This window comes from Heptranchias perlo, chromosome 23 (genome assembly GCF_035084215.1).
Source record: "Heptranchias perlo isolate sHepPer1 chromosome 23, sHepPer1.hap1, whole genome shotgun sequence".
NCBI lineage: Eukaryota > Metazoa > Chordata > Chondrichthyes > Hexanchiformes > Hexanchidae > Heptranchias > Heptranchias perlo.
Genome location: NC_090347.1, coordinates 38,205,486 through 38,230,728, shown reverse-complemented (window position 1 = coordinate 38,230,728; position 25,243 = coordinate 38,205,486). Strand labels below are relative to the sequence as shown.

The following is a 25,243-nucleotide window of genomic DNA, read 5'->3' as shown; positions in this document are numbered from 1 at the left end:
AAAAATCACAGAAAAGGAGTCATTTCTGTGGAATGAAGACACAATTCAATTAGAGGAATATCTTTTGGAATTGCTCAATTCATTTTGTGAAGAATGTGTTTTAATCTACACACCTCGTTGTTTAAGTAAAGCCTCGATTACTTTAAATCCTCCTTTTGAAGCAGATACATCCAGTGATCCTAACTGCACATCCTCCAGCACAGACTCAGCTGTTTCAAAACTATCATTCATCGTGGTTACGATGACCCCTGTTGGTCCCCTTTTTACCCAGCCGCTGCAGTAGAGGCCTGAGAAGGTTGGGAGGGTAAATAAGATGGATTAAGAGATGAAAAACACAACAAAATAATGCAACACCGAATGTTTTGAGAATTATTTTACACCCGGCCCTGTACATTTTTTTAAAAATTTAAAATATATTTAATTTCCAGGCCTATCTAGTCTCTTTCCACTGTCTCAAAAACACTTCCTCCTTAATCCAGCAAGCCCCCTCATTAATTTAGAAAACCCTCCCGGATTCCCTAGGACATTTCATTCTTCATGAAGTCCATTGATGCATCTCCCAACTACATCTAACTTCATTTCCAATTCATCTACCTGGCAAGTACTTAACTGCATAACTTGACCAGTGCCATAGTATAAACTATTTCAATTCATTCTCGGGATGTGGCCATCGCTGGCAATGCCAGCATTTATCGCCCATCCCTAATTGCCCAGAGGTGGTGATTGCGGTGGGCCTTCTTGCTACAACTGAGTGGCTTGCCAGGTCACTTCGGTGAGCAGTTAAGAGTCAACCACATTGATTTGGGACTGGAGTCACATATAGACCAGGCACAGTAAAGGACATTAGTGAACTAGGTGGGCTTTTTTTTTAAAAAAACAATCCGACAGCTTCATGGTCACTTTTACTGATATCAACTTTTTAATTTCCAGATTTTTAAAAACAGAATTCAAATTCTGAAGCTGCCATGATTTGAACTTTGAAAATTCTCTGGATTACTAGTTCAGTAACATAACCACTACGCCCCCGCACGAAGTTTATTATACTGCAAAGTTTAAACAGCATTAGAATGAAAATAAAGCTATATTAAGACTGCATTTATCATGTAGTGATCGTTCCTTGCACTTTGCCACACTTCCTGCTGCACCATCCTGACTTTACGTAGGAATTTTTAAAAAAGTTTTCAATGATCCACCTTCAACAATTTTAAAGCTTACATAAAGTTTATATAAAATCAATATGAGAATTGCGAAAGGAACATGTTCTAAAGAGATGGACTTTTAAAAAAAAGTCAATAATAACTAATAAACATTGTAAACCAGTCAACATTTGGGTGTACAGCAGAAACTACCTGCAAATAACAAACATCCACACGAGTTTGAAACCAGTAGCCTCCTGACTGGCTTTTTTGTGGGGCTTGGCCCCTGCTTGTTGAGTGTACTTTTGCCACATTTTCAAGCACTACAACTTCCTCCGAAGCACAGGTTTTCAAACTGTCACTGGATTAAATTTGTGCCAAAAATGAATGTTTATGCTTTAAATAACAGGACGAATCTCTCATTTTGCTACTGGTGCAACAGTAAATTAATCTTCAACCTGGGTCACTGTAAAAGCCATTACTTTTCCTACATCCCCTCAGTGCGGTGGGCTACAAGAAGGTACCCAGGGACATGGATTTTTAAAAGTCAGACCTCACATGCCTCCGATTACCAAAATGACCTTGATTGTGCAATACGACTAGTTCTTTAACCTAGAGAAATGTCAGCAATACATCTCTCAAGGATATGATTTGCCCTTATACAAAAAAACCTACAATGTTCTGGAACTGAATTTCTTCACTATAAATCAGAAGTGGGCACAAATACAGTAGGAAACCAGAGTTTGAGTCTAATTCCAAACTTATTCAAAATTATTGAGGGGGGAAAAAACACAAAAAAAAACCAACATTAATTGAAATGTGCAGCAACACATTTGGAGCAATAAGTAATATTGTCATGTGTGTAATATGTTCTCTGATGTAAAAGCATCACAGAAGGGGCTGTGGAAATATTAACGCAGCATAAAACTTGGCCACAGCTGCTAAAGCAGCCCAACACAATACAAAGGGATATTCCCATTCTTGCGATAGTGAGCTGCAAATGCTGAAAATACACAGAAGGTCCATCAGCATCTGTGAAGAGAAAAGTGAGTTGGTGTTTCAGGTGAAGACCTCCTGTTGGAACTCAGGTTCAGACAACAGGTCCACACCTGAAATGTTAACCCATCGTTTTTCTATATGGATGCCAATGGATCGTCACTTAAGTTCTTGCTGTTTACAGCTACCAACTAACCTGGTGCATGCAGGACCCGTCCCAAATGATTTGGGATAATCCCCTGCCGCTGATCAAAGGGAACAGAGGGGTCAATGGGATGGCTTTTGTAGCCAACGCTACTCAGCACTAAGCCACACGCTAGATCTTCAACGTCTTCTGTCTGAACAGCCTTTGCAGACTCTCCTGAACCCTCATGGAAGAGAAGAATTCTCCAGTAGTCAAACCAAACACATACAAGCTCAGTAATCTAGTCATCCAGCATAGAAGATGCAAAGTAAAGTGCCTTACATTTTTAACATTAATTGTCCAGTTATCAAAAGATTGAACAAAATAGGCAGCATTTATTGAATACTTGATACAACAACTTGCATTTTTCTAGCGCCTTTAATATAGTAAAACGTCCCACGGCGCTTCACAGGAGTGTGATCAGACAAAATTTGACACCGAGGCACGCTAACGAGATTTAAAGGCAGGTGGCCAAAAGCTTGGTCAAATAAGTAGGTTTTAAAAAAACATCTTAAAAAGGAGACACAGAGATTTATGGATGGAATTCCAGAGCTTAAGATGTAGGCAGCTGAAGGCTTGGCCACCAACAGTGGGGCGATGGAAATCAGGGATGGAGAAGAGGCCAGATTTGAAGGAATGCAGAGATACAGCAGCACGGCAAGCATCACTGAATTACAAACTCACCAGCTGTGGGATTTATCTTCACTTCTTCTACCCTCCAACCCCAAAACACCAAACAAATTTTGAATCCTCACTCTTGTTGAACTAAGGGTAATAGTAATCTTGGGTGCATCACAGGTATGGTACACACAGAATGCTAAGCACAGTGCCTACCTCCAGTTTGGTAACAGACAGCCGAATCCCAGCCACCCGTTTGCCATCATTACTTGGTAAAATCTCCAAGGGGCTCCGCAGGAACTGGAGGCCCCATTCCTTGGTGGCTGCCGCTCGGCGCTCAGCTTCTTTCTCAGAAGACATTGCAAGAGCAGCTTTTATCATGAGTTCAGTCAGCCGCTTCCTTGGCCTTGGCAGGTCTGGAAAGTAACAGACAGAAGAGTTTAGTAAACGCCTTTAGGTTTAATGATTTCTTTATGGGAAAGAGGCTAAACTTTTTTCAAAACGCAAGGAGCACTCAGTTACAGATTCTCTCCTTTATTCTACACAAACTGATCTTTTCACCACCACTTTCTAGGCAGAAGGGCTGCTTGGAGATGATCAATTACCACTATAAATGTTATGCATAATTTGGGTCTCCTGAGACCATGTTGCCTAAGGCAACTGCCTTTAGACATTGCAAAAGGAGAAAAATGAGGAGGTTCGGAGTTTGTACTGGGTTTCCCAAAGGAAAGGGTCATTTTGGATCTTATTAAGTTCTTTGTGTTGAATTAGAACTAGGAATAGAATAAGTCAAACCTATCTTACGTTGACGACCCTACCGTGTGCTATGTAGTTACTTAATGCACAGGTTTTCAATTTGGGGTCTGAGGCCTCAAGGAATCTGAGAGGATATTCTTAGTAGTCCATGAGGTTGGGTTTCTGTCTGTCGGTCATTAAATTTCTGTATTTGTTGACTTACTACATTGTTTCTGGGTACAAATTTAAAAAAAAACATTTTCTGGAAAGGTAGAGAGGGCTTGTATTTAAATAGCACCTTTCAGGGTTTCCCAAAGCATTTCACAGCCAGTAAATTACATCTGAAGTGCAGTCACTGTTGTTACGTAGGCAAACGCAGCAGCCAATTTATGCACAAAGTCCGATAAACAGCAAGTGAGATACGTGACCAGTTCAGCTTTTGGTAGTATTGGTTAAGGTATAAATGCTGGCTAGGACACATGGAAACATAGAAAATAGGAGCAGGGGTAGGCTATTCGGCCCTTCGAGCCTGCTCCGCCATTCACTATTATCATGGCTGATCCTCTATCTCAATACCATATTCCCGCGCTCTCCCCATACTCCTTGACGCCTTTTGTGTCTAGAAATCTATCTAGCTCCTTCTTAAATATATTCAGTGACTTGGCCTCCACAGCCTTCTGTGGTAGAGAATTCTACAGGTTCACCACCTTCTGAGTGAAGCCATTTCTCCTCATCTCAGTCCTAAATGTCCTGAGACTGTGACCCCTCGTTCTGGACACCCCCCAGCCAGGGGAAACATCCTCCCTGCATCCAGTCTGGCTAGCCCTGTCAAAATTTTATATGTTTCAATGAGATCCCCTCTCATTCTTCTAAACTCGAGTGAATACAGGCCGAGTTGGCCCAATCTCTCCTCATACTACAGTCCTGCCATCCCAGGAATCAGTCTGATGAACCTTCGCTGCACTCCCTCTATGGCAAGTATATCCTTCCTCAGGTAAGGAGACCAAAACGGCACACAATACTCCAGGTGTGGTCTCACCAAGGTCCTGTATAACTGCAGTAAGATGTCCTTGCTCCTGTACTCAAATCCTCTGGCAATGAAGGCCAACATACCATTTGCCTTCCTAACTGCTTGCTGCACCTGCATGTTTGCTTTCAGTGACTGGTGTACAAGAACACCCAGGTCCCTTTCTGTTTTTCCTTCCAAAGTGGATAACTTCACATTTTTCCACATTATACTGCATCTGCCATGTATTTGCCCACTCACTCAACTTGTCGAAATCGCCTTGAAGCCTGTTTGCATCCTCCTCACAACTCAAGATCCCACCTAGTTTTGTGTCATCAGCAAACTTGGAAATATTACATTTGGTTCCCTCATCCAAATCATTAATATATATTGTGAATAGCTGGGGCCCAAGCACCGATCCCTGCGGTACCCCACTAGTCACTGCCTGCCACCCTGAAAAAGACCATTTATTCCTACTCTCTGTTTCCTGTCTGTTAACCAATTTTCAATCCATGCCAGTATATTACCACCAATCCCATATGCTTTAATTTTGCACACTAACCTCTCGTGTGGGGCTTTATCAAGGGACTTCTGAAAATCCAAATAAACCACATCCACTGGTTCTCCCTTATCTATTCTACCAGTTACATCCTCAAAAACTCCAGTAGGTTTGTCAAACACGATTTCCCTTTCATAAATCCATGTTGACTTTGTCTAATCCTATTGATATTTTCTAGGTGTCCTGTTATCACATCCTTTATAATAGACTCTAGCATTTTACCTACCACTGATGTTAGGCTAACCGGTCTGTAGTTCCATGTTTTCTGTCTCCCTCTCTTTTTAAATAGTGGGGTTACATTTCCCACCCTCCAATCTGCAGGAACTGTTCCATAATCTATAGAATTTTGGAAGATTACAACTAATGCATCCACTATTTCCATGGCTACCTCTTTTAGTACTCTGGGATGCGGATTAGCAGGCCCTGGGGAATTTATTGGCTTTCCGTCCCATTAATTTCTCCAGCACTACTTTTTTTTAAAAACGAATACTAACTTCCTTTAATTCCTCCTTCTCAAGTCCCTTGGTTCCCTAGCATTTCTGGAAAGTTATTTGTGTCCTCTTCCGTGAAGACAGAACCAAAGTATTTGTTTAATTGCTCTGCCATTTCCTTGTTGCCCATTATAAATTCTCCCGTTTCTGACTGTAAGGGACCTACATTTGTCTTCACTAATCTTTTTCTTTTTACATACTTGTAGAAGCTTTTACAGTCCACGTTTATGTTCCTTGCAAGTTTACTCTCATACTCTATTTTTCCCCTCTTAATCAATCTCTTGGTCCTTTTTTGCTGAATTCTAAACTGCTCCCAATCCTCAGGCTTGCTACTTTATGTGACTCCTCTTTGGATATAACACTATCCTTGATTTCTTTTGTTAGCCATGGTTGGGCCGCTTTTCATTTTGTGTTTTTGCACCAGAAAGGAATGTATAATTGTTACAATTCATGCCTTCGTTCCTTAAATGTTAGCCATTGCCTATCCACCATCATGCCTTTTAATTAAACTTCCCAATCTATCATAGCCAATGCACTCCTCATACCTTCGTAGTTTCCTTTGTTTAGATTTAGGACCCTAATTTCGGATTGGACTACTTCACTTTCCATCTTAATGAAGAATTCTATCATGTTATGGTCACTCTTCCCTAAAGGACCCCGCACAACAAGATTATTAATTAACCCCTTCTCATTGCACAATACTCAATCTAGGATAGCCTGTTCCCTGCTTGACTCCTCAACGTACTGGTCTAAAAAACCATCTCGTACACACTCCAAGAATTCATCCTCCACAGTACTATTGCTAATTTAGTTTGGCCAGTCTATACGTAGATTAAAGTCACCCATGATTACTGTAGTACCCTTGTTACGTGCATCTCTAATTTCCTGTTTGATCCCATCCCCTACATTACCACTACTGTTTGGAGGCCTATAGACAACTCCCACCAGTGTTTTCTGCCCCTTGGTGCTTCTTAACTCCACCCAGACGGATTCTACATCTTGATTTTCTGAGCCAATATTCTTTCTCACTATTTCTGATTTCATTCTTTACTAACAATGCCACCCCACCTCCTTTTCCTTTTTGCCTTTCCTTCCTAAATATCAAATACCCCCTTGGATATTCAGCTCCCAGCCTTGGTCACCCTGCAGCCATGTCTCCGTAATCGCAATTATATCATATCCGTTTACATCTATTTACGCTGTTAATTCGTCTACCTTATTACACTGGGCGAACCTCCCTGTTGTTCTTCAAATCGTGCATAGGATCTTTTACATCCACCTGAACAGGCAGTTTAATGTCGCATCCAAAAATGGATGACACTATTTTATGTGACTTTAAGCGCTTTGGGATGTCCTGAGGACATGAAAATATCTTTTTTTTAATATATTCATTCATGGGATGTGGGAATCGCTGGAAAGGCCAGCATTTATTGCCCATCCCTAATTGTGCTTGAGAAGGTGGTAGCGAACCGCCTTCTTGAACCACTGCAGTCCATGAGGTGAAGGTTCTCCCACAGTGCTGTTAGGAAGGGAGTTCCAGGATTTTGACCCAGCGACGATGAAGGAACGGCGATATATTTCCAAGTCGGGATGGTGTGTGACTTGGAGGGGAACGTGCAGGTTGTGTTCTTCCCATGTGCCTACTGCCCTTGTCCTTGTCCTTCCAGGTGGTAGAAGTCGCGGGTTTGGGAGGTGCTATCGAAAAAGTCTTGGCGAGTTGCTGCAGTGCATCCTGTAGGTGGTACACACTGCAGCCACAATGCACCGGTGGTGAAGGGAGTGAATGTTTAGGGTGGTGGATGGGGTGCCAATCAAGCGGGCTGCTTTGTCCTAGATGGTGTTGAGCTTAGAGTGTTGTTGGAGCTGCACTCATCCAGGCAAGTGGAGAGTATTCCATCACACTCCTGACTTGTGCCTTGTAGATGGTGGAAAGGCTTTGGGGAGTCAGGAGGTGAGTCACTCGCCACAGAATGCCCAGCCTCTGACCTGCTGTTGTAGCCACAGTATTTATGTGGCTGGTCCAGTTAAATTTCTGGTCAATGGTGACCCCCAGGATGTTGATGGTGGGAGATTCGGCAATGGTAATGCCATTGAATGCCAAGGGAACGTGGCTAGATTCTCTCTTGTTGGAGATGGTCATTGCCTGGCACTTGTCTGGCGCAAATGTTACTTGCCACTTATCAGCCCAAGCCTGGATGTTGTCCAGGTAATGCTGCATGCCGGCAAGGACTACTGCATTATCGGAGGGGTTGCGAATGGAACTGATCTCTGTGCAATCATCAGTGAACATCCCCATTTCTGACCTTATGATGGAGGGAAGGTCATTGATGAAGCAGCTGAAGATGGTTGGGCCAAGGACACTGCCTTGAGGAACTCCTGCAACAATGTCCTGGGGCTGAGATGATTGGCCTCCAACAACCACTACCATCTTCCTTTGTGCTAGGTATGACTCCAGCCACTGGAGAGTTTTCCCCCTGATTGCCATTGACTTCAATTTTACTTGGGCTCCTTGGAGCCACACTCGGTCAAATGCTGCCTTGATGTCAAAGGCAGTCACTCTCACCTCACCTCTGGAATTCAGCTCTTTTGGACCAAGGCTGTAATGAGGTCTGGAGACGAGTGATCCTGGCAGAACCCAAACTGAGCATCAATGAGCAAGTTATTGGTGAGTAAGTGCCGCTTGATAGCAATGTCGACGACTCCTTCCATCACTTTGCTAATGATTGGAAGCAGACTGATGGGGTGGTAATTGGCCGGATTGGATTTGTCCTGCTTTTTGTGGACAGGGCACACCTGGGCAATTTTCCACATTGTCAGGTAGATGCCAGTGTTGTAGCTGTACGGGAATAGTTTGGCTAGAGGCGCAGCTAGTTCTGTAGCACAAGTCTTCAGCACTACAGCCAGGATGTTGTCGGGGCCCATAGCCTTTGCTGTATCCAGTGCACTCAGCCGTTTCTTGATATCATGTGGAGTGAATCGAATTGGCTGAAGACTGGCTTCTGTGATGGTGGGGATATCGGGAGGAGGCCGAGAGGGATCATCCACTTAGCACTTCTGGCTGAAGATGGCTGCAAACGCTTCAGCCTTGTCTTTTGAACTCACATGCTGGACTCTGCCATCATTGAGGATGGGGATGTTCACGGAGCCTCCTCCTCCCGTTAGCTGTTTAATTGTCCACCACCATTCACGACTGGATGTGGCAGGACTGCAGAGCTTTGATCTGATCCGTTGGTTGTGAAATCGCTTAGCTCTGTCTATAGCATGTTGCTTCCACTATTTAGCATGCATGTAATCCTGTGTTGTAGCTTCACCAGGTTGGCACCTCATTTTTAGGTCCACCTGGTGCTGCTCCTGGCATGCTCTTCTACACTCCTCATTGAACCAGGGTTGATCCCCTGGCTTGTTGGTAATGGTAGAGTGAGGAATATGCCAGGCCATGAGGTTACAGATTGTGCTGGAATATAATTCTGCTGCTAATGGCCCACAGCGCCTCATGGATGCCCAGTTTTGAGCTGCTAGATCTGTTCTGAATCTATCCCATTTAGTACAGTGGTGGAGGTGCACAACACGTTGGATGTATGTCAGGCTGTTGCTTGACTAGTCTGTGGGACAGCTCTCCCAATTTTGGCACAAGTCAATTTCAGAGGGCGATTAAGAATCGAACACATTGCTGAGGGTCTGGAGTCACATATAGGCCAGAGCGTTAAGGACGGCAGGTTTCCTTCCCTAAAGGGCACTAGTGAACCAGATGCGTTTTTAACGACAATCCGGTAGTTTCAAGGCCACCATTACTAATACTAGTTTATTTTTATTCCAGATTTTATTTAATTAATTGAATTTGAATTCCGCAGCTGCCGCGGCGGGATTTGAACTCATGACTGTCATGCATTAGTCCAGGCCTCTGGATTACTAGTCCAGTAACATAACCACTAGGCTACCATACCCGGGACATAAATGCAAGTTCTTTCTTTTTCTTCTCTGGACTGCACTCTCCTCAAAATGGAACAGCTGCATTGCAAATCTGCACAAGGTGGATTCTTCATTGTCCTAGTGATCAACAGTAGAGTGACCTTCGATCTCTGCCACAGTGAAGGCTTCCACCTGCAGAAGTGGTTCCTGCAGTAAAGTCATGACATTGAGCTGCAGAAAAGTACCTCAGGACAGAAATAAAGAAATCTGGACTTTATTTGCCTTCAGATCAAAAAAAAAAGCAGCCTTTACTGTACAATAAACAGGATTTAATACCTAAACCTAAATTTCAGGCCTTGAGGAAATCTCGAGATGGAAAGTTAGTGTTCTGAAGATTAATTCTCCATTATAAAAACAAGACATGGCAATATCATAGCACACAACCACTTAAAACATTCTGTTTTTTGAATTTTAAACATAGGTTTATACAAAAGAAATGCAAAACCTATTTGGCCTTCCTAAAAGAGACTGCAGCCATTTGAAAGACTATTCTAGGCTTTAATTTAACAATGTTCTTTTAAAGCAAAATATTTATTTATTTAGGGACGTAATGAGATCTGCAACAAAGCAGCTAGTAAACAAGCTAATGTAATCTCACCTTTAACGATATGTTTGAGCCCCTCAAAGTCACTGGGATTGAGCAATGGACAAGTACCAGGCAAATTAATCATCTCACGCAGCTCCTATTAGAGGGAAATAAGAGAATACAAATTTTTTATACACATTAATCCTGTACACACCTACCATCGTGATCAGTGAAAGATCATTTTGGATGGCAAAATGTTAGAATTTCAGGTTTTTAAAAACTGAACAATGTTTTTCTCTCTATCGGTTTAGACACACTTCTGTAAACAGAACTCGTCTCCCATGATCCAGAAACTTCACCTTTCCAGTCATCTTCCCTGAAGTTTTATAACCCATAAGTGGCAGATTAAAATACCTGGCCAGTGTTCTTGTTGTTGGTAGCATGTAGGCCCAGTAACTGACAACGCTCCACTAGGAAGCCCTTTTGAGAAGTGCTGAGTCCTTATCAAACTGGAATAAAAATTAAATTAATCAACGGGAACTTTCATTCCCTCTCCCATCCAAGGTTACATCCATAATTATTACCGGACACTGTCCAGAAGTAAACGGGAAGAATATTAATGAACTATAACAAGTTCTGCATCAGCAATATCTTTGGTTAAGTCTGTCAGCATGAAACTTGATTAAGACTCCAATCCAACCTAGAGATTGATCACTGTGCGAGAAGATCTAGTGCTTGATCTAAGGAGCTGCTGAACCATCAGCTGTAACAGCTGGAAAACCTGAGAATCATTTGAGACATCTTGAGCCACCTATTGACCAGAGTAGAGCACTGGACTGTCTTTGAATTTTTTTAAACTCGAGTTTGCAACAGGCTGCCTTGACATTAGAGTGGATGCAAATCCCAAACGATGTACGACCACCTCCTGGACTGGTCTCACATCACTCGCCCAAGAGTGCTTCAAGCTTTCAGACCTGGATTACACTACACAGTTCGCATTTACACAAAGTCAAAGCATTTCACATTGACACAAACTCTGTAGTATAACTGGCCTGTTAATACAAATGAACCAATTGTATTAACATTTGCAACAAAAATGACATAATGGGCCCCAGTGTTCAAGATATCAGCATGGATATCATAAAAGGCCTATCCAATTATGAAACACTGGTAGGTGCTTGGAAGAAATGCTGTGAACTGAAGTGACACTTAGAGCTGGTTACACCTTTTTCGTAACTATACACCAATACAAGTTAAAGTGAAGGGAAAACCGTGGATTTTTACTGTAATGGGACAGGTTGCAACTTTACAGAACACTATACCTTAATGGTAAACGCCACCTGAAGAGGTCCTCTTCTCCCAACAAGTAAGATCCGCTTCACCTTACTAGCTGCTACAGCCTCCAAAGCAGGTGCAGTGATATCGGTTTTCTGTAAATATATATCTAGCTATAAGTTATCATAATTAGATCATTCTGAAGGTTGCTGATATTTATATGCAAGCTTTAGTGAATACTTTTTAAAAACTTCTCCCAAAAGACCTATTATCTACATTAAAAATCTTCATTTGCACACATTCTATCATGAATTCCTGTATTCACATTTATAATGGTAACTGCCTATGTAAACTTGCCATGTTATAATTTCATCCTCCCACCAGTGGCGGCACTATAACCCCTCAATTTTGCAACTCCCTGCTACTCAGCCTACACTGCAGAAAAACTCCTATGCTCCAACCAACTCTAATTCTCTGCTTCCCAAATTACTGTTCAGTTTTACTATTTACCTGATTTTATATTATTTATACAAACATACAAAATTGACAGGCAGGAAAAGACCAGCCTCAACACCGTGATGGCCAGAGTATCATGACTAGACACTTCCTTCCTTCCTTCCATGTATTTGGAACCATTTGAGGGTATATGTTAGGCAAAGGAGTTTAAATATTCTCAATATTTAAATATTATTCAATAATAATTTTATGCAAATAAACTATTTATGAACCAAACGTTGCCCTAAGCAGGATAAAGTTTAAGACAGGAGTTCACAAACCTTAAGCATGTCAATGGGAGAAAGGAGAATCCTGGCTACATCAAACGCCACATTTCCATGTCCCAGGATGACCGCCATCTCACTGCTCAACTCAGGGTTTAGCTGCAAAAGAAAAAAAAACAAGATTTAAGCTCCTTGTACTTGAAAGGGGGTCCTATTAAACAATACTCACTCAACATCCAACACTTCAACCAGGAATGTAGAACACTCCTGGCAAAAGACAACTTTGTACAAAGTTAGATTTCTCAAAGCTGCCAGTTCCAATTTTTGACTCCTTTTTTTTTATAAATGGCCTTTAGTCCACAGATGAACTTATAATACAACAGCATCCCTCCTGTATAAGAGTATCGCAGAGTCCTTTACAGAGGGGATAAGTAACAGTGAACAGGAAGTAAAGGAGTTTGGGAGTAAAGGAAAGGCCAAAGGCAGGGTTAAAAAGTTACAATAATGGGAGGCTTTTGAAGGCAAAGTGGTTTGAGCTCTGAGTTCTAGAAGGCAGGGGCATAATAGCTGAAAAATCAGCCTCGAATGACGGAGCAGAGAACTAGCAGCAATTCAGAGATGAAGAAATAAATGCACAGCTGGAGAAGATAGGGTGAGGAAACCTGATGAAGGGATTTGAAAAATGAGAATCTTGAAGTCAATTGACTGGATACAGGGAGTAAGTGGAACTTGGCAAGACTTGTGGTAGCAGCCTCCAACGATGAAAACAGAGGAGCAAATAACTTACAAAGTTCTGCAGGACTCTGGCTGCAAAGTTCTGGCTTAGCTGAAGTTTTGGAAAGGTGGGAGCGGCGAGTAGGGTAAGGAAAGCATTTGTGACATCAATCCATTATGTGATTTATCCTAGCCGGCCTCCCATCTTCCACCCTCCATAAACTTAAGCTCATGCAAAACTCTGCTGCTGGTATTCTAACTCAACGTCCCGTTCGCCCATCACCCCTGTGCTCGCTGACCTACATTGGATCATGGTCCCCAAACACCTCATTCTCGTCCTCTCTCTGTAACCTCCTCCACCCCTCCCAAGAACCCTGGATTCCTCCAACTCTGGCCTCCAGTGCACCCCCCCCACTGGTGGCCATGCCTTTAGCCGTCTAGGCCCTAAGCTCTGGAATTCCCTCCCTAAACCTCTCCGCCTCTCTCTCCTCCTTTAAGACGCTCCTTAAAACCTACCTCTTTGACCAAGCTTTTGGTCACCTGTCCTAATGTCTCCTTCTTTAGCTCAGTCACTTTTTGTCTGAACACACTCCTGGGGAAGCGCCTTGGGACATTTTATTATGTTAAAGTCGCTGCATACATGCAAGCTGTTGTCGCCCCATTCCCGCTGCCCCAATCCTCTGCTGTACCTCCCCAATATACAGCTGATATCAGAAAGTTTCAGCTGCTAGCCCATTTTCTAGTACTTAATGGCACACCAGGCTATAACATGAATATATTATACCACCTGTTTAAAAAAAATCACTTACCCACCATAAGCTAATCAAGACGGAGAAGAGAAATTTCAACTTTCATCACAGCTTCACACTCCCGAAGAGAAGATGGACTAGTAAGATTCCTATAATCTTCATCTGAATTGCTAAATCAGTTCCATCACCGGAATCCAGTGACCGCAGAATGTACTATCGACAGGATGCACTGGAGCAACTCACCAAGCTTATTTCAACAGCACCTTCCAGACCCCTGACCTCTACCACCAAGAAGAACAAGAGCAACTATATCATATCATCGCCAAGTCACACCCCCATTCCTTGAACATAAATCGCCATTTTGTAATCATTGATGGGTCAAAATCCTGGAAGTTCCAACCTAACTTCATTTGAGCACCACAATTCAAGACGACCCACCATCACCTTCTCAGGGCAACCAAGGATGGGCCTTGCCAGTGTCATCCATATCCACAGAACAAAATCAGAATTCAGCATATTTAGGAGGCCATTCAGAGTACTAGTTTTTTGTACAAATTCTACCTGTACAATGTTTGTCCTTGCTTCATTAACATTGTTCTCAAGGCTTTTTCTTTTCCCTCACTTTCCTTAATGTTTTCTAATAAACATTTACCTGGTATTCTGCAGATATCTACCCCATACTTTGCAAGGAAAATGTAATCCTCCTATGCTCTCGAAAACATCAATGGCTCAAAACTGTCACGCCATTTTTCTTTTGTTGAAGACAGTACTTTTAAACTAAAAGGGTAGATCTTGATTCCACACTGCTGACAGGAAGCCTCGCCTGCCAGCCACGCCCATCAGAAAGTTGCAAGCAACCTGCCTGCCATCTTCTATTCATTGAACTCAACAGTCAAAAAAAAAATTGCCAGAGATTTCCTGATTCATGCAGCCAGTGGGCAAAGTTCCATTTCGGTAGTGTCTAAATGGAAAGTTGGCCACACTACATGAAAACCATCTTAAACCATCTTCAGAACATTGCAAGTTTTTATTCCTCGTCAGAGATCCCAACCATCCCTCAACAATCTTGATTGCCTTAATCACCCCACGTGCTAATTGGTCCAGTCTCCAGTTTGGCGACAAATTGGAGCAGACCAAAACAGAACATGCACGGAGGCGGGGGGGGTGGGAGAAAAGAGAAGAGAGGGGAGGAGAGGGGAGGAGTCGTCCACAATTAAGGTAGTCACTTGCACAGAATGATTCACGTAACGATAGTTGAGGTGGGTTGCAATGACAGCTCCTTTTAGAGATGGGGCATCTGCAATTATGGTAAAGGCTTCGGCTTCACACTTGTACATATTCATAGCTGTGGGGTGTTAATTTAGCTGTGACCAGCTTAGTTTTTGCTCTTAACAGTCAACAACAGGATATCGATTCTGCAACATGACTAGGGATCATTAAAGTAAGTTTTCTCCAATTTCCAGCATAAATTCCCAGGTTTCTTCAGGTTGGTGTATCAGATAAAAAACTATTCCTCCCGACGTGTAAATTAAAAAGTCATATGCTCCACGGTCTTCATGCTACAAATCGCATGCGCATCGCACTTGTGATGTCAGTACACACAATGCATGCTGTCAGTGCAGCTGCACTGGTCACTAATGCAATGAGCACACATCACGGGACCCGATTTTGGGCAGGAAAAGTAACGAAAGCTTTAGCTTCATTTTTTTTTAAAAGGAAGGACCTGGATCTTTTTGGCCCAAATTATGTAAGTTGATGCTTTAGAGCCAGAATTAGCGGGTTTAGCTTTTTAGATATTTGTTACATAATTGGATTTATTTTATATAAACTTACATTCAAACACTCCATGTTTTCATCTATTTTGTTTATGGCCCATGTCAATGCTCTTGATTGCCTTAATCACCCCACGTGCTAATTGGTCCAGTCTCCAGTTTGGCGACAAATTGGAGCAGACCAAAACAGAACGTGCACGGAGGCGGCGGGGGGGGGGGGGGGGGGGGGGAGGAGAGAAGAAGAGGGGAGGGGAGGAGAGTTCTCCAATGACCTTCCTGCATGTCTACAGATAAGGCAATTCTACACGCAAGGGATTCATAAATATTCTAATTAGCCTGTACTTTTCCATTTCCCCCGACAGCCCCACGTGTATCAAGAGGTCAGTGAGCTGTCCGCTTAGGGGACCAGTCATCTTTAAAAATCTTTAAATGTAATGAGGACAGGCTGGTGTGTGCTGTTTTTCTGACCAAATAGCTCAAATATATCTGGTACATATTAAGCAGTTAGCTAAATTGTTATGGTTTCTTTCAAAACTAAAAAATGTTTGTATTGGGCTGCATTAACCTTCCAAGTTCTGGTGCAGTTAAACAGCTGTGTTTGATTGGGTCTTAAAAGTTCAGAGATGGCCAAATGGGGTACAGTCTTAAACCATAAGAATTTTAAGCAACAGGAAACGGTCATTATGTCCATCAAGCCAGTTCATTCTTTAAAGATCAACCACACTCGCTGTATCCCTCAATCCCTTCACTCTCCAGAAACCCATGTAATTCTCTCAATAATTGCAATCAATGAACTAATGATTTTTTTTTCCTATTCTAAGTTTTACTGATGTTCCAAATAAATATCAATTTTTTTTAAAAACAGACTTTTTCCAAATTAATCCCTTTTTTCTTTTAAGTACATTTCCCACATCTACCATTTTTTTGATGCTAAAAAATGGGAACAGAAAATCACCCAAAAAAAAACTTTAAACAATGTTAAGTGTGAGCATCAGAGCAACGTGTCCACATCCTAAAATGTAATGTAGCTTACTAGTTAACTTACATTTCTGTTTTCAGGTAAACCGTTATACCAGCCTACAAATGATCTTGCGGAATAGACACCCTGTAGATTCTCCCCGGGAATGCCAAGTATCCGATTAGCTTCAGCTCCGTAGGCCTGGGACGACAAAGTACATTATAAACTAGTAACAAAATAATGCTTGTCTTTACATAGTGCCACAGCTGGTAGAAACATTTCATAACACTTGATGCAATGAATGACTGAAGTGCAGTGGTTGTCATCTAGAGAAATAAAAGAAAAAGAAAGAGGTACACTGAGGATCTAGCTGAGGCCATGAGGGAGAAAACAAAAGCCATCAATTAACATTTTGAATAGAGCTCCTAAGCTCAGAGAGCTGAGGATTAGAATAGCCAAAACATTTCACTTTATACATCTCAAGTCTAGCAAAAATTGCCATCATACTTGGCAGGTTAATAACTGCAACTGTTTCTTACCAGTATCAGAGCGTGGTATGCCTGTTTCAGCTCTTGTATGCTTATATCCTTCCCAACAGTAACATTCCCATAAAATGAGCAGCGATCATGATGTGCTGTCTGGGTGAAGGTATTGATGACATTCTGTGGGGTGGAAGCATTGTGAACACATTGGTATCTAAAGTGGTATTCCATACAATGTGAGCTAGTGTTGTTATTGTAGCTGGCTTGTTTTATACGCTTGTGCATTGTTGCTTTAGACTGCAAGCACAGAAGTAGGATGGGCAAAAATGGTTAATTGGCACTAAATCTACCTCTTCATTAATAACTCAAAAACCCTGGGCCCGATATTACCATGGCAGCAGGAGGGGGGGGGGGGGGGGGGGGACGATTGGGCGCGTGGGTAACGCGCAATCGCAGGGTGATTGGTTCCACTTACCTCTTGTTCCGGGTTCCCCGCTGCTGAGCTGCGCGGCGGGTGGACTACGCATGCGCAGTAAGGTCTGTCAGCTGGAGGAGCCCTATTTAAAGGGGCAGTCCTCCACTGACTGATGCTGCAAGAAATAGGAAAAACTACAGCATGGAGCAGCCCAGGGGGAAGGCTGTTCCCAGGTTTAATGATGCCTCACTCCAGGTATCATTGGATGGGGTGAGGAGGAGGGGGAGAACAGAGATCTTCCCCCTGGCGGGCGGGCAGAAGTGGCCTGCCTCTGCCACCATGGCCTGGCTCGAGGTGGCAGAGGAAGTCACCTGCACCACCAACATATCACCCACCTGCATACAGTGCAGGAGGCGCTGCAATGACCTAAGTAGGTCAGCCAAAGTGAGTACACTTACTCATTCCCCTACACTCCGTCTGCCACATCACCGCCCCCACCCCACATCTCCTTCTGCACTGCCAACACTACTCGGTCACATCACCCCTCACACCCACTCAGACCTCATCCTCATCTTACCTGCACTTACTCACCTCGCCAGTACTCATCCCACCACTACCACTCAACCCAATCCTCATATAATCTCACGGCTCTATCTCATACTCACCCTCTCATGCATCTCTTTCACTACCTGTACTGCAGCCACAGGGCATGCATCACATATGTGCAGTAGGCAGCGTAAAGCAAACGTGTCATGAGCATGAAGGGGATGCACAAGGGTGTTTGAGGGTTTGTCATGGTTTTTACTTCTATTTAATTTCTGAGCAACTCACATTACATATTATATTGGCACCACTACTGTCACGTCTTTGCGAATCTTATCCGGTTTGTGCAATAATGCCCTTTCCTGAGGATCACAAATGAAGACCCTCACCTGATACCACCCATTGAGTCACTGCAGAGTGGGTGTAGGTGTATTTGCAGGGCTGTTTTGTGCAGACGACTGAGAGACGTCGGCGATATCCCCGGTGGCACCCTGGAAGGATGCGGAGGAGAAGTTGTTGAGGGCAGTGGTGACTTTGACAGCGACAGGTAAGAAGATGGTGCTCGGGCCAGCCGGGAGCAGCTCAGCAGGAAGGGGGCTGCAGATGTCCATGACTACATTTCGAGTGACTCTGAGCCTCCGTGTGCACTGCTGCTCAGAGAGGTCCAGGAAGCTGAGCCTCGGTCTGTGGACCCTGTAGCGAGGGTAGTGCCCTCTGCGATGCATCTCTCTCTGCGGTTGCCCTCCCTCCTGCTGTGCAGGTGGATGTGTCACTGCACTGTGTTGTGGAGCTCCACGTGTCAGAGGTAGATGGCGTGGCCGGCGAGGCTGGTGATGCTGTTTGCCTTCTGAGGAGATCATGACTGCAGCTACGGTAGCCCCCATCCGGAAGATGTATATCTGAGGGGGTCCGCAAGGTAGGTACATGTGTCTGGACACCGGGGTAAGTGTGCAAGTTGGTGAATTTTGTTGTTAGGAGGAGGGTGGTGGAGGCCAAACTTTGTCCAAAGTGACACAGTGGCCTCCTGCAATGAGTGAGGGTCTCCCCTCCGACTTGTCAAATGGATCTTTGCAACTGCCACAGGCTGATGGCTGCAACACGTCCATTTCAACTGGGAGTGTTTCCCCCAGTACTGGAAACAGTCCCAGTTGTTTGTAAAATCCCAACCCTCCTATAATATCATGTTAATCAGGACTGTAAATGACCTGAAATACCAAAATAAATACCTTAAGTGGCACCACGCCGGCTTTAATTGCCGGCAGGAGTCCCACATGCGGGGGCTGCGCGCGCACGTCAGCGGGGAAGCCGGAAATGGGGCAGGTTGGAGCCGGGCTCCCAACCCACCCCGGGAATCCCCAATTTTCGTAGCGCGTCCCCCCCCCCCCCCGGCCAGGAACGCACCCGATCGTGGGTGCTAAAATATAGCCCCCCGTCTTTATATAGTGCAGAGAGTACTTTTCCCCCCCGTCAATAGGGGGCAACTTAGTGCACTGTGTATTACAAGTGAATTCCACAGATCTTGAAGTGAAGGTTTGCTACATTTGTTTCATTACTTTAAACGTTATAGGTCAGTGTAGGTGTCTGCACACCGCACGTAAAACCTTGTGGATTATCTGCGAGGTGCTTTATCCATCGACTGCAAGCTTTCAGCATAAGACACAGGACAGCATCTTATACTGACAGATTTCCTGTACCTTTACTCTCAGGAAGTTCAAAATGTGCTTTATATGATAAAGCACACTTCTCCTTATAAAAAGGTTTTTCCTGCAACATATCATAAGCAACACCAAGCGATATCAGATATGCATGGAGAGCAGACACATGAATCCAACAGTCTACTACAGCTCTCATATGGAGGGTTTGTTCCTTTCCAAAAATCACAACCACACCAATAACTTAACTCAAGTGCATTATAGAAACATTAAAATTAATCCTAATTAAAAGACACCTCCACAGTAAAAATGACAAGTCGTGCCAATATCTGCTCTTTGTAACTGTGTTTTAAAAATAAAGTTTAAATGAGGTAGAGGTTACCTTTAAATTAGATCACTACAAATTAAGTACAAAAGGATGCAGTCACAGCTGACAACTTTATTCTAATGGATGCAGAAATACTTTTCCAATTCATGAAAATATCCAATTCAATCTATTCATTTGATGATCTCCAATAGGCACTGGCTGTTGACTATATACTAATTATAGTTCAATCTGTAAATGGCATAATCATTCTCCGCATTGTCTAAGAAAAGGTTGGCAGCTGTATTCTGTTCAGTGCTGATAAGGGACTGGACTAACCTTCACTTCTGGGTGGTCAGGAGCAACACCAAATCTCACAAGGCCAAACGGGACTGGCAGTTTCTCATAGATATCAACTATAGCTGATTTGTGGTACTGGAACACAAGAATAAACACAGCAAATCATTTACAAAATGTGCTGCTCCTCTCTATCATATTGCAAATTTCAAGATCCACTATGTAGGGAAAAAACTGGCTACAAATAATGCATAAAAAAGAGTAAACACAATTTTAAATTATACAGCTTCCATCCCTCCACTACTCGTGAACATAATTTCTAATTAAACTAGAAAGCAAAACACATGGGATTCACCTTTAGAGGCATCCAATGCATGAATTAAAGAATTACCAGAAATTTCAGAAGTATTCCATGTAAAGTTTACTTAGATTGAGCTGCAGAGGCTTTTTTTAAAAAAATGTTTAAAAGGAACTAACAAGGACTCCTAACATCCCTTTACTTGACTCTAAGAGGAGGGGGGAGGGGAAACAGATTTCCTCTGTGCATTTTGTTTGTGTACAAAATTGTGAGCACATAGAATTGCATAGACTGTACAGCACAGAATAGAATGTGCAGCACAGAAACAGGCCGTTCAGGCCAGTATTTATGCTCCACATGAGCCTCCTCCCACCCTACTTCATCTAACCCTATCAGCATATCCTTCTATTCCTTTCTCCCTCATGTACTTATCTAGCTCCCCCTTAAATGCATCTATGCTAGTCACCTCAACTACTCCTTGTGGTAGCGAGTTCCACATTGCAATCACTCTCTGGGTAAAGAGGTTTCTCCTGAAATCCCTATTGGATTTATTAGTGACTGTCTTATATTTATGGCCCCTAGTTCTAGTCTCCCCTACAAAGGGTAAACGTAGAGAAGATGTTTCCACATCAAACCCTTTCAGAATCTTAAAGATCTCTATCAGGTCACCCCCTCAGTCTTCTCTTTTCCAGAGAAGAACCCCAGCCTGTTCAATCTTTCCTGATAGATATAACCTCTCCGTTCTGGTATCATCCTAGCAAATCTTTTTTGCACCTTCTCCAATGCCTCTGCTTTTCAATTCTCTCTCTCTAGAAATGCACATTCTTTATAAATGGGATTACGATATTTTTATGCAGACATAACACACAGAGGAATCTTTCCCCAATATTAACAGGGAACTGGCTTCAACATCTTAGATACCAACACCCCTCCTGATCCTTCTTCCCCATCACTTTCCTCTGACCCCATCCCTCCCTCCAAACTCACCCTTTGTCGTGTTTTCACCATTCCTTCTAACCTTCCCCTCTCTGACCCCGAACGATCAGTCCTCAACAACAGTCTTAGCTTCATCCCCTTATGCCCCCACCTCAATGAATTTCAAGCTCGACACGTGCTGAGCTTTCTTCAGTCGCCTTTGCCTCCACCCCCACTTCTTTGGCCAGGAGTCCTCCCCGCCCCCCCCGCACAGCAGACCCATTCGCCCAGTCTTCAGAATTCTCGTTCCACCTGGACCCCTCCCTCTGGCCTCTTACCATCTCAATCTTTTCATTGCAAACTGCTAGCATGACATCGGCCGGCTCAATTTCTCTGCTCTCCTCACGCACTCTAACCTACCTCCCTCCCTCCCTCTGAACTTGCAGCACTCTGTTCTCTCAGGTCCAACCCTGACATGGTCATCAAACCTGCTGACAAGGGCAGTGCTGTTGTTGTGTGGCGAACAAACCTCTACCTTGCGGAAGCTGAACGCCAACTCCCAACACCTCCTCCTACCTCCCCCTGGACCATGACCCCACCGCCAAACATCAAGCCACAGTTTCCCAGACCGTCACTGACCTCATCTCCTCTGGAGATCTTCCCCCCACGGCCTCCAACCTTGTAGTCCCCCAACACCGCACAGCCCATTTCTACCTCCTTCCAGAGATCCACAAACAGGACTGCGCTGGGAGACCCATCGTTTCAGCCTGTTCTTGCCCCACAGAACTTATTTCCTCCTATCTCGACACTATTTTTCCTCCCCTTATCCAGTCTCTTCCGTCCTCGACTCTTCTGACGCCCTCCGCCACTTTAACAGTCCCTAACAGTCTCCTTTTCACCAAGGACGTCCAGTCCCTCTACACCTCCATTGCCCATCAGGGCGGCCTGCAGGCCCTCCACTTCTTCCTTGAACAGAGGCCCAACCAGTCCTCGTCCACCACCACCCTCCTCCACCTGGCTAAACTTGTTCTTATGTTGAACAACTTCTCCTTTGAATCCACTCACTTCCTCCAAATAAAAGATGTCGTTATAGGAACCCGTATGGGTCCCAGCTATGCCTGCCTTTTTGTGGGATACATGGAACATTCCTTGTTCTAGGCCTACTCAGGTCCCCTCCTTCACCTCTTTTTCAGGTACATTTATGAATGTATCAGTGCCATTTCCTGCTCTCGCCCCAAACTGGAAAAATTTCATCAACTCTGCTTCCAATTTCCACCCTTCCCTCGCCTTCACATGGTCCATCGCCAACTCGTCCCTTCCTCGACTTCTCTATCTCCACTTCTGGGGATAGGCTGTCAACCAATATCTATTATAAGCCCAATGACTCCCACAGCTACCTTGTTACACTTCCTCCCACCCCGCTTCCTGTAAGGACTCTATTCCCTTCTCCCAGTTTCTCAGTCATATCTGTTCCGATGATGCCACCTTCCACACCAGTGCTTACGATATGTCTTCCTTTTTCCTCAACTGAGGATTCCCCTCCACTGTAGTTGACAAGGCCCTCGACCGTGTCCGACCTATTTCCTGCAGTTCTGCCCTCACCCCTTTCCTTCCCTCCCAGAACCATGATAGGGTCCCCCTTGTCCTCACCTTCCACCCCACCAGCCTCCACATTCAATGTATCATCCTCCGCCATTTCCGCCACCTCCAGCACAATCCCACCAGCAAACACATCTTCCCCTCCCCTCCCAGCATTCCGAATGGACCACTCCCTCCGCGACACCCTGGTCCACTCTTCCATCACCTGCTCTCCTCCCCACGGCACCTTCCCGTGCAAGCGCAGGAGATGCAACACCTGCTCCTTCACCACCTCCCTTCCCACCATTCAGGGTCCCAAACACCCCTTGCAAGTGAAACGCGGTTTACTTATAGTTCTTTCAATTTAGTATACTGTATTCGCTGCTCACAATACGGTCTCCTCTACATCAGGGAGACCAAAGGCGGATTGGGTGGTCACTTTACCGAAAACCTCTGCTCTGTCCACAAGCCCTTGACCTGCCGGTTGCTTGCTATTTTAATTCCCCGTCCCACTCCCACTCTGACCTCGGCCTCTTACACTGTTCCAATAAAGCTCAACGTGAGCGAGGAACAGCACCTCATCTTTCGTTTAGGCACTTTATAACCTTCCGGATTCAACATTGATTGCAATAACTTCAGATCATAACCACTGCTCCCATTTTTTCAGACAGCATGCGCTGGTAATAGTTCTGCTGTTGCCGTTTACACTAGACCAATCTTTTGTTTCTTAACCTGTCCCATTACCACCCTCCTTGCCTTGCACCATCATCCCTTGTCATTTAATCACTCTTGTCCTCTACCTATCACAGACCTTCCCTTCTGTTCTTCCCTCCCCCCCACCACCCCCCTTTCCCTGGCTCTGCACCTGAAACATTAACTCTTTCTTTCTCCACAGATGTTGCCTCACTTGCTGAGCTTTTCCAGCATTTTCTGTTTTTATTTCAGATTTCCAGCATCTGCAGTAATTTGCTTTTAACAGGGAGCTGGTTTGGAGTCACCATACCCAGTCTAAGGGAGCATAGTTAACACGCATACTTGGAGTCAAAGTGCTGGGTTAATGAATGCATTTCTGTTGTTGTTATTTCAATTCCCCGAAAGTACAAGTCACTGTAACTTCCCCAAACTGTTTCACCCAATGAGGTCATATAATCTTTTAAAAAGCCTGGGAAAAGATATTAATTATAATTGTACTTGAATTCATAAAAATGGATAACAGTAAGTGATCCCATTGCTAATAGTAATAGTGTGTGAATCCATCCTGATCAAACTGCATTCATTTCAGTTTCTCACCACACACTGGATAAAATACAAGCAGCAATAGTCACATTGTCATTTCACTTGAAAACTGTCCTGAACAAAGTACAATTTTTTTTTTAAGAATACTGTCCCCTTCCAATTGTTTTTCCTCCTTTTCTCCTGAAAACACTTGACTCATTAGGGTACAATTCCACAACTGCCTTCCTGTACCTCTCCTAAGTTTCCGTTCTTCATGTGTGAGCCAAGTCAGCAAATGCCATCGGGCTATTCATACTGGAGTGCTCATCCTGTCCTCCCATGACATCCATTCACATGAACTTTCCAGCAGGATTCATCAGAACGTAACCAGGAGCAGGTACCCAGTCTAATTTTATTCCCCACCCCCGCCCCGCCGCACACCCAGGATCACGTAGCATGCTACCGCCAACCAACGGACATCAGTTCACTCTGGAGATACCATGGATGAGACCACGAACCTTTCTAGTCTGTGTGGCCCAGTACCACATGCGCCAACAGCTGGGCCATCGGACAGGCGCTTGTGTTCAATGCTTTCTAAAGCAATAAAAATCAGCACACAAATACATAGGAACAGGAGTAGGCTATTCAGCCCCTCGAGCCTGCTCCGCCATTCAATTAGATTATGGTTGATCTGTACCTTAACTCCATTTTCCCACTTTTGCTCCATATCCCTTGATACCCTTACCTAACAAATTTTGAAATCTTCAACTGACCTAGCCTCAACAGCCTTTTGGGGGATTGGGTGATGTAATTAGCAGGGAACCACATTTCTGTGAAGAAGTTAATGGTGAGGTGGTAATTTGGAGAACACAAAGGATTTGGATACAACTGTTTAGCTTTAGGTATTATTTACTTAACTAAGCTAAAAATAGATGCTCAATAGCAGCAGAAATCTTCTGCAGGAAGCAGGTGAATACAAAGAAGCAATATGTATGCACCACTGGGTTTTCCTTTGCATAACATTACCTTGAGCAGGTGCTGTGCAGTGTAGAAACCAGCAGGACCACTACCGATGATACAAACTTTAAGCTCGGGATCTGCTGATGAGGAAAACCCTCGCACTCCTGAATTGAAAAC

General features: G+C 43.9%; 1 protein-coding gene across 2 annotated transcripts in view; it reads right to left on the bottom strand.

Annotated features, from left to right (window-relative positions):
• fdxr (ferredoxin reductase) overlaps positions 1-25,243 on the bottom strand; it is a 35,602-nt gene that overhangs the window by 6,665 nt on the left and 3,694 nt on the right. Inside the window, exons 2-11 of one of the 2 annotated variants that reach the window (XM_068004356.1) lie at positions 25,133-25,230; positions 20,143-20,238; positions 16,947-17,069; positions 16,495-16,608; positions 12,272-12,373; positions 11,543-11,650; positions 10,293-10,377; positions 3,151-3,350; positions 2,329-2,500; positions 114-287 (exon numbers count right to left, since the gene is read on the bottom strand). In XM_068004356.1, the coding sequence (XP_067860457.1) occupies positions 114-287; positions 2,329-2,500; positions 3,151-3,350; positions 10,293-10,377; positions 11,543-11,650; positions 12,272-12,373; positions 16,495-16,608; positions 16,947-17,069; positions 20,143-20,238; positions 25,133-25,230 (1,272 nt within the window). The remainder of the gene's footprint in view (positions 1-113; positions 288-2,328; positions 2,501-3,150; positions 3,351-10,292; positions 10,378-11,542; positions 11,651-12,271; positions 12,374-16,494; positions 16,609-16,946; positions 17,070-20,142; positions 20,239-25,132; positions 25,231-25,243) is intronic. The other variant, XM_068004357.1, reaches the window with a different exon arrangement.